Source organism: Chrysochloris asiatica, unplaced genomic scaffold, assembly GCF_000296735.1.
Source record: "Chrysochloris asiatica unplaced genomic scaffold, ChrAsi1.0 scaffold00130, whole genome shotgun sequence".
NCBI classification, from domain to species: domain Eukaryota; kingdom Metazoa; phylum Chordata; class Mammalia; order Afrosoricida; family Chrysochloridae; genus Chrysochloris; species Chrysochloris asiatica.
In genome coordinates, this window is record NW_006408648.1 from 1,256,196 (window position 1) to 1,266,654 (window position 10,459).

At 42.5% G+C, this 10,459-nt stretch overlaps 1 protein-coding gene across 1 annotated transcript in view; it reads left to right on the forward strand.

Moving 5' to 3' along the window:
- The first annotated feature begins 9,344 nt into the window (after nt 1-9,344).
- The window catches only part of PARP14 (poly (ADP-ribose) polymerase family, member 14), an 84,693-nt gene continuing 83,578 nt past the window's right edge, over nt 9,345-10,459 (forward strand). Inside the window, exon 1 of the mRNA XM_006869424.1 lies at nt 9,345-9,531. Within this exon, the coding sequence (XP_006869486.1) occupies nt 9,345-9,531 (187 nt within the window). The remainder of the gene's footprint in view (nt 9,532-10,459) is intronic.

Sequence of the window (10,459 nt, forward strand, 5' to 3'; positions counted from 1 at the left end):
GTCTCCCATCTTTTTTTTTTTTTATGCTTTCTGCATCATTCAGTATTTTGCCCAAAGAATACTTAAATATTGCAAGTAGAGACTTGAACTTTTTCTTCAGTTCTTTCATCTTGAGAAATGCTGAGCGTGTTCTTCCCTTTTGGCTTTCTAAATCCTTGTCTTTGCATATTTTGTTATAATATTTGATTTTGTCATCTTGAGCTGTTCTTTGAAATTTTCCATTCAGCTCTTTAACCTCCTCATTTCATCAATTTTTTTGTGTGTGTCTCTATGCTGGAGAGCTCTGGTAGCGTAGTGGTTACGAATCGGGCTGCGAACCTCAGCGTCAGCAGTTTGAAACTACCAGCTGTTCCATGGGAGAAAGATGAGGCTTTCTACTCCCATAAAGATTTACAGCCTCGGAAACCCTGTACAGGGTCGCTATGGGTCGGAACCGACTCCACGGCACATAACGACAACAATAATGCTGGAGAGCAAGTTTCAGAGTCTCTTCTGATGGTCTTTTCCTTCTTTCTTATCATCTTAATGACCTTTTGCTTTCTTCCCATACGATGTTCTTCTGGTCTTCGTTACTAGTGTCTAATGCATCAAAACTGTTCTTCAGATGATCTCTAAATTCATGTGGGATATGTTCAAGTTCTTATTTTGGCTTCTGTGGACTTGTTTTAATTTTCTATGGATTGAGTGATAGTTTACATGAGAGAACACTGGATTTACACTTAAATAATTATATTTTGTTTCGTTGCAGTGATTATAATCATTGCAAGATTGGTGAACAGTATTTGCCTCTATTCCCTATTTTTTTGTTTTGTTTTTACGTACACAAAAACACACATATATATAATTGTTTAAAAATATATAATTGTTTAAAAAACCAAAGGTCACATTCTGCAAGCCTGCCTCCTGTGCACCAGCACAAAGCTTTTCTCTTTTCATGAGTCTAGAGTCCTTAGCTACTCTATCTCTCTATGCATCATTTCTGTCTCCATCTTTGTTGTCACTGCTTCTCTAGTTAGGATCTCATGTTCCACTCATGCTTTTCCCTCTTGATGGTCATAGGGTCCTCTGTTCCTGAAATGTAAGATTAACTACTCCACCCCCTCCCCTTTTTTAAAAAAATGTTTTATTGTGAATTATGTGATGGTTTGCATGGGAGAACATTAACTTTACATTCATCCTATCGTATATCATTTCACTGCCAAGGTTATGATCCCCTCCATGCATCATCAACCAACCAAAGGGTATACCCTGCAAACCTGCCCCCACCCCCCCCACCCCCTGGTCGTCAGCACACAGCCTCTCTCCCTCTCTGGGTCTAAAGTCCCCAGCTGCTCCATCTTTCCATGTCATTGTCTCTGCCTCCATCTCTGGTGTCATTGCTTATCTGGGTAGGGTCCTGCTCTCCACTCTTCTCCCTTGATGGTCCCAGGGACCTCCACTCCTAGACTGCAGAGCCAATTATACCCCTCCTTTTGCTACAAAATGTCTACCTCTACATTTCCAACCCTCACAATCAGTCCTGATAACAATTATTCACTATTGTATCACAAGAGAACTATCCACATCTCCTTTCCTCAGCCCTGCCCAGACAGACTGGATACTACTCAGTGGAGATTCTACTTTCCTCCATGCTCTCTAGATCTAGGCTCCCTCTTGAAAGCTTGTAAGCCAGTCATTTCTTGCATTTGTAGCCCCCAATGTTCAAGTTGCCCATCCCTGTCTACTCTGTGTATGGAGGGGGTGGGAATGATCCTTGCTGTAAAGATTTGTTTCCTCTTTTGAGCTACTGCATCCATAGGTGTAGGTCAAGTTCATCAAATTGTATCAGATTATTCTTTTTTTCCTCTTCTATCTTCTTCTGGTTCAGCTCTGATCATCCAGTCATTGAAGCCAGGTCAAATGGATAGTATTTGCAATTGTCCATGTTCTTATGCATATGCCCTCTCTTCTTATCAGCTGGATGCTTCACTCTCCACTCTAGTCCTCTGTGGCTATGTCACTGACTCTGGGTCCAAGAGTCCCAGATCTTGCCACACTGCTGGCCAACCAGGTCTCCACCCAGGTTCACAGGAGCCTATTGAACGTTATAGGGCTTAGTTCACAGCTTCATAGCTGTTTTTCCCTCACTTCCTCTTATTGGTGACAAACATGGTCACCAATCAGAGCATGTATTCCCATTGAGTCTTAGTCTTTGAAGGGGTACTCCCCCATTTTTATTACAAAGCTTTTACCTTTACAGTTGTGACAATTGCAATTGGTCATAATAACAATTACTCACTATTGAATCAAAAGAATCCTATCCCCATCTCCTTTCACCAGACCCATGTAGACAAGATGATAACTATTCAGTGGGGATTTTACCTTCCTCCGAACACTCTGAAACTAAACTCCCTCTTGAAAACTTGTAAGCCAGCCACTTTGTGCCTTTATAGTCCCCTCATTTTAGGTAGCCAAGGTATAAGTTGCACATCCTTATCAACCCTGTGTACTGAGGGGATAGGCTTAATCCTTGATGTATAGACTTTCTTTTTCAGTTGGTATTTTGAGCAACTACATTGATAAGCAAAGGTTAAGTTCATCAAATTGTAGACATTTACACTTGCTTCGTTTATCAGACGTCTTTATTTTCCTCCTGTTGACTTCTGATCTTCAAGCCATCTAAGTTAGGTCAAATGGGTATTATCTGTAAGTTTGGGCATGCTTGCAAGACTCTCCCAACTTCATATCAGTTAGACAATTCACTTACAGCTCTACCCACCAGTGGCCAGGTCAGTGCCCATGGGCTCAGGAGTTTCCAAGTCTCTCCAAAATTCAGACCAATCAGCCCTTCCTCTTCTCTCTTTGATCTCAAAGTTGACACGAGTCTGTGGAGGATAGTTGAACTCAGCCAATGTCTTCATTACTGTCTTTGCTGTACTTCCACTCACAAGTAGACAAACACGGTCACCAGCAGGCTTATAAGTCTGCTTGTGTGTTCCTTTTGAGTTTCAGTCTTGGAAGGGGGTATGTCCTGAAGGATCTTGATGACTTGTCTTGATGGCTCTCAGACAAACAGCTTGTTTGTTCTTATAATAGCCAAACAGCCTGTTTTTGTTGTTGTTTTGTTTTCCTGTTGGTCTTTCTTTCAAGAAGTATTTTTTATTCTTTTAGCCACTCTTGGTTAAGCCATGATATTTTCAATAGCCTCATATGCATGTGAAAGTTGGATAATGAATAAGGAAGACTGTAGAAGAATTGAGGTTTTTGAGTTATGATGTTGGAGAAGAACAAATAAATTTGTATTGGAAGAAGCACAGCCAGAATGTTTCTTAGTGCCAGAATGGCAAGACTTAGTCTCTCATATTTTGGACATATTATCAGGAGGAACCAGTCCCTAGAAAGGGACAGCATGCTTGGTAAAGTGGAGGGTCAATGAAAAAGAGGAGGACCCCTAACAGGATGGATTGGCACCATGGCAGCAGTAGTGGGCTCAAGTGTAACATTGATTGTGAGGTTGTTGCAGGACTGGGCAGTGTTTCGTTCTGTCGTGCATAAGGTCACTAGAGTCTGAACCGATTCTATGGTACCTAAGAACAACTACCAATTCTTTGGAAAATCTAGAGACACAACTAACAAATGATATATGTGGGGGCTTCAAAGTTTGCAGAAAAATGGAATTAAAAGATAATGGAATTTTCCCACAAAGTTTTTGAAGTTCCACAGTATATTCAACTTTTATAAAGACCATAGTAAAGGTTTCCATGCTTCTAAGCCCAGAAAATCATAGAGAATTGAGAGCTAAGATAGGGTAAGTATGTTGGGAGTGGAGGAGGGGAATGCTTCAATAAGTAAACAGAGTAAAAAAAAACAACTGAGAGAAGATAAAATACTTCAGAGGCTATGATGTTCAACAATGTGCTTCATTTAGAATTTTCTTTCTTTGACTTTCAAGACCTGCCACCCTAAACCTGTCTTGATCCTCCTTTCCAGCCCACCCAGGAGTGAAGACTTGGTGGCAAGGAACATTATTGAGAATTAAATGAATCCTTGAAAGAAATCCAAATACATTCAGCTAAAACTTGTTTTATAAATGAAGGGTTGTAGTTTCACTGTCATCATTTAATTCCTTGTAAAATAATGGTCTTAAGAAAAAGAGAAATAGTTTGCCCATATGTGGACCTCCAAATTCTGAGGAATCAGGGATACTGATTTTAGCTGTAGGATGTGGTTGAAGGGAGACAAATGCCCTGGAGGGAAACTACTTAGTTGAGGACTCTGAATGGCCCTTCTGAGTCATCCTTCCCTTCTCCTTACTAGGGACCAGGGAAGTTTGACCAGGTGCAGAGCAAACTGGAGGCAGGAGAAAATATCTGAATACTGTTTAGCTTTATTATAGACCAGGAATAAAAGTCTAGTGAAGATTCTTGGGGAGTCCTGGTGTGGTGCTGCAGAATAAGCACTGGACTGCTAACCACAAGGTCAATGAATCAAACACACCATGAAAACCCTATACAGGGTTGCTATGAGTTGGAACCGACTTGATAGCATTTAACAACAGCAACAACAACAACTAGGATAGCAAAACTTCCTTTTGCTTATTTTGGACACATCATTAGGAATGACCAATCACTAGAAAAAGACATCATGTTTGGTAAAGTAGAGAGGGTCACTGAAAACGAGGAAATGCTCAATGAGATGAATTAATACAATGGCCCCAACACTGGATTCAAAAGTTGCTGTGGTTCAATGTGTTAGGCTGCAAAGGTCAGTTTGAACCACAAGGTTGGTGGTTCAAGTTCACCAGCCACTCCTCGAAAATCCTATACAACCGTCACTATGAGTTAGAACTGACTCGATGGAACTTAACAACAACATGCATTAAGTTGGTGTCCTCATGTGGTGCTGTGGGATAAAGCACTGGACTGCAAGGTTGGTTTAAACCACAAGGTTGGTGATTCAAACTCACCAGTTGCTCCTTGGAAACCCTACACAGGGTCACTATAAGTTGGAACCAACTTGATGGTATTTAACAACAACAATACATTAGGTTGTCAACAGTTAGAGTTGTTTTAATGGCCACTAACAACAACCACCACAACAATAAACTTTCTATGAAGCGTCCCTGAATCTCTTCATCTTAAAACTTAAGTTTCATTGTAATTAAAAGGCAAAATGTAAGGTCTATCCCAATAGGGGCAAAATCGAATAGACCTCACCACCTCATTGACAGAGAAATTTCATCTAGTGAAAATCCTCATAACTTCCCATCAGCTTTCAAATCCCCCTCTCCCACCTCTGTTCCCAGTATAGTAGCTCTTAAGGCTAATGACTCCAGGATCCCCTCCCACCTTCTCCTACACACAATCTTTCACCTTCCCTTTACTCTCTTCTACTAATATTTAAAAGTGCAGGATTCTCCCATCTTAAAAATATATTTTAAAAAGCAGAAAGCAAAAATAACAACTCTATGATTTTCTAAAACTTTCTTCTTCATTTGCTGCCTCTATTCCTTTTCCTTTCATTCAGTCCTCAGCCCACTGCCATCTCCCTCTTCTTCCCTCATCACTTCAGGAGAGGCTAATTGACAGGTTAGTAACAGTCCAATGTTGTTGTTAGTTGTATTCTTGTCTATTCTGATTCATGGCAACCCCCTGTGTGCAGTGTAGAACTGACTATTGAGTTTTCAAGGCTGTGACTTTTCAGAAACAGAATATTATTATTTATTCAGAAGCTTTCCTTCTGAGGCTTTTCTGGGTGGGTTTGGACCCTGGATTAACATAGTATTGATTAACAATTTGTACTACTCAGGGAACCAACAGTCCAATAGACATTTCTTTCACCTGATGTATTGGTAGTATTTGAATGATAATCTCTCTTTTTGACTTAAAATGCTTTCTTATCCTAAATTAAGGCTAGACATGACCTTGTTTCCCTCCTGCTTCTCTAGATACTCCTTTAGCCTTCATCTTGGTAAATGCCACTGTTATTCTCCATTCATGTACTGCCATGGAGTCACTTGTGAACTTCTTTTCCCACTGCCTACCTCCTCCAGGCTCCATCTTCAATGTTAATTTAGAATCAACCCTTCTTGATATTTCTCTGTTAGCACCCTGATCCCATCCCCACCTGGGACACTACAGTAGGTTCCTTGCTGGCCTTCCTAACTGCCTCCCATCCCCCTACCCCATCACCACACATAATAGGAGTGATCCTGTTACACCCTCCAGGTGTAGTTCCCTGATCATTCTTAGATATCAAGTTACCTGTCACCTCCCTGCAAACTCTTCCTTAACTCCCACACTTGGGTAGGAGTCCCTCCTAATTTGTTTCAGAAACACCTGACTATTCCTTCCAAGAGCATTTGTTCCACTGTGTCATAACTTCTCTGTCCCCAAGAGCAGCGTGAGCTCTGTGAGACCTGGGACCGAGTCTGTCTGCTGAATCATCCTGAGTAGCTTGACACCTAATGAATATTCCACAAATAACTGGAGCATGTACTTCTTGCTTCGGCCCACCCCCACCCCCAACTGTCCCATCATATTACTACTAGACTTATCATATTAAAGGGTCATGTAACAAAATCCAATAAAGGGAAAGCAAATTGTTGCTGTTGTTAGGTGCCATCGAGTCAGTACGGACTCATAGTTACCTTGGCACAACAGTATGAAATACTGGCCACTCTTGGGCCAACCTCACAATTGTTGCCACTCTTGAGCCCGTCGATGCTGCCACTTTGCCAATGTATCTCCTTGGGGGTCTTCCTCTTTTTCTCTGACTCTCCACCTTACCAAACATGATATCCTTCTCTAGTGACTGGTCCCTCTTGACAATATATCTGAAGTATGGCCATCCGGGCCTCCAAGGAGCACTCAGGCTATACTTCTTCCACCACAGATCTGTTTGTTCTTTTGGCAGCCCATGGCACTTTCAATATTCTCCTCCAACACCATAACTCAAATGTACCAATTCTTCTACAATCTTCCTTATTGACTGTCCAGCTTTCGCATGCATATGAGGTTATTGAAAATACCATGGCTTGGGTCAGGCACACCTTTGCTCTTCAACACTTTAAAAAGGTCTTGTGCAGCAGATTTGCCTAATGCAATATGTCGTCGTTTGGTTTCTTGACTGCTGCTTCTATGAGTGTCGGTGGTTGATCCAAGAAGAATGAAGTCCTTGACAACTTTTCTTTTCTCCATTGATAAGAATGTTGTTTATTGGTCCACTGCTGAGAATTTTTGTTTTCTTTACATTGAGATGCAATCCATATGGAATGCTGTGCTCCTTGATCTTCATCAGTAAAAGTTTTAAGTCCTTTTCACATTCAGCAAGCAAGTTGTTAATGAGACAAGCAGATTGTTAATGAGTCTTCCTCCAATCCTGATACCACCTTTTTCTTCATAGAACCCAGCTTCTCAGATTATTTTCTCAGCATACAGGTTAAATAAGTATGGTGCACACTTTTCTTAATTTAAAAACATTCAGTGTTCCCGTGTTTTGTTTGAACAACTACCTCTCTGTCCAGGTACAGATTCCTCATGAGCACAATTAAGTGTTGAGAATACTCATACTTCACAACGTTGTCCATAGCTTGTCATGATCCACACAATTGAAAGCCTTTACCTAGTCAATAAAGCACAGGTAAACATCTTTTTGGTATTCTCTGCTTTCAGCCCTCATTCCATGTTCTCTTCTGAATCTGGCTTGAACCTCTGGAAGTTCTCTGTCAATGTATGCTTTCAGCTGTTTCTGTATTACCTACAGTAAAACTTGACACGCATGGAATATCAAAGAGATTGTCCGATGATTTCCGCATTCCGTTGGGTCACCTCTCTATGGAATGGGCATAAATATGAGTTTCTTCCAATCAGTTGGCCAGATAGTTGTCTTCCAAATTTCTTGGCATAGATGACTGAGTGCCTCCAGTGCAGCCTCACTTTGTTGAAAGATTTTAATTGTTATTCCATCAATTCCTGGTGCCTTTTTCTTTGCCAATTCCTTCCATGCACCTTGTACTTCATATCAAGGTCAAGAGGTACAATGCTGTCTGTAATAGAATAATATCCATGCGCCTACAGAGAAGACCAGTTAATACCACTGTTATTCAAATTTATGCACCAACCACTAAAGCCAGTGAGGATGAAATAGAAGAATTCTACCATCTTCTTCAATCTGAAGTTGATCAAACGTGCAATCAAGATGTATTGATCATTACCAGTGATTGGAATGCAAAGGTTGGGAGCAAAGAGGAAGGATCAGTAGTTGGAAAATATGTCCTTGGTGATAGAAATGATGCTGGAGATTGCATGATAGAATTCTGCAAAACCAATGATTTGGTCATTTTAAATACCTTCTTTAGATAGCATAAGAGACGATTATACACATGGACCTCACCAGATTGAATACACAGAAATCAAATTGACTACATCTGTGGAAAGAGATGATGGAAAAGCATCATCAGCCAGAAGCAAGGCCAGGGGCAGATTGTGGAACAGACCATCAATTGCTCATATGCAAATTCAGACTGAAACTGAAGAAAATGAAAACTAGTCCATGAGAGTCAAAATATGACCTTGAATATATCCCACCTGAATTTAAAAATCATCTCAAGAACAGATTTGACAGATTAAACACTAATGACTGAAGAAGATCAGATTTGTGGGATGACATCAGGAACATCATACAGGAAGAAAGCAAAAAGTCATTAAGAAGACAAGAAAGAAGGAAAAGTTCAAAATAGATGTCAGAAGAGACACCGAAACTTGCTCACCAGAGTAGAGATGCTAAAGCAAATGGAAGAAATGAGGAGGCACAAAAGTTGAACAGAAAATTTCAAAGGTGAATTGGAGAAGACACAGTCAAATATTACAACGGAATGTGCGAAGATGTGGAGTCTGAAAACCATAAGGGAAAGCAAATTGAAGTTCTGAAAATTATATTGATTATTGAAAGAAATCTAGAAGTGAATAGTAAATATCCCCAAGTTTTGTAGTTTACATTACAGGAAAATGTTGGCCGGCAGCAAAAATGAAACTTAGTGATTGCAGAAGTCTGACTTAGGTGAGGGACAGTGCCTTGAGCAGGAACGTGTCGTCCGAGGTCTGGGACCTTGGTGAACCAAGTTCGATATCTGGAGTGATTGGTCAGCCTCAAAGGGTTATAATCCACCTTTCCTGTGGGCGCGACATGCACGTGGTGAACTGGGGTGACTAATCCAACCTCTGGGCAGCTGTTTCTAGCCAGAGGCAGAAACTAAGTCCGGGGATGGGTTTTCCGGGAATCGAAAGCGAAAGAGGCAACAACGTTAACGTCCCGAGTAAGGGCGGGAGCGGTAGTCTGACCCAGACGAGCGAGCAGGGCAGAGGATGGCTGAGCCCGACTCCTTCCCGCTGTTGGTCAAGGGATCCTGGGGCCTTGACCCCCCGAAGAACCTGCGCAACAAGTTGCATGTGTATTTCCAGAGCTCGAAGAAGTCGGGAGGCGGAGATTGTGTGGTCCGCGCGGAGCCCGGGAACCAGTCCCACTTCCTGGTGATCTTCTCAAGGGAGAACGGTGAGGGGCGCCCGGGGCCCGACTAGTGCGAGGGTGGGTGCGGAGGGGGTGACATGGCTCTTGCCCAGGCGAACCTTGGGATGGGGGCACGAGGCGGGAGAATCCGCCCGGCTCTTACCACAGCGGTAGAGGAGGGCGCGGGACCCTGGGCTCTGCAGTGCCCCCGGCGCAGCCCTTTCTGAGTTTGCCGCTCGGCCTGGAGGTGGCGCCAGAGCCGCCTGGTGAGTGTCTTCCTCCGGAGGCTCGGAGCATCCCCAGGGAGTGTGTGTCGGGGTCGGCCTGTCAGCCTCGCTCTGGTGGCAGCGCCTGGGCCTGGCGAACACGGTTTGTGGACTAACCCAAGTTCACTCGGCTTTTGTTTTTTCTGCCTTACTTTTTCCACCTATTTGCTTTTCCTGGTTATTTTTAGGTAAAGAAAGAAACCAAAAATCCCAAGGGGTTAAGAAAGGGATTTCCCATGGGTTATGGAGACAATCGTGGTGAGGTTGGCCCAGGATCGGGCAGTGTTTCGTTCTGCTGTGGGTTGGTACCTACTCGATGGCACCTAAAACAACAACAACATGGAGATTCTAGTGGTTCTGGGGCCATTTGGGAGAGGTTCCAAAGCACATTGGGTGTAAATATAGTAGTGGCTTGGGCTTTTTATTGGAAGAGGATGATGGCAGCTTTGCTGTTGATCAACACACAGTATCTGTTGAGTGCCTCTTCCTTCATTCTCAAGGTGGCTCCAAAATTAGTAAACCATGGTGACATTCTGAGTTGATCTGAACCGATTGTGGATTGGGGTTTTTAAGTTTCTGGCGAAAATTTCCTCCTCGCAGCAGTTCAGTGGCTGAGTTCTCACGGTGTCTCCTTTAACGATTTCATTCACAGGGGCCAGGACAAGAGCCCACTGATTATCTACTTGCTCAAAACACCAAATGGGGGG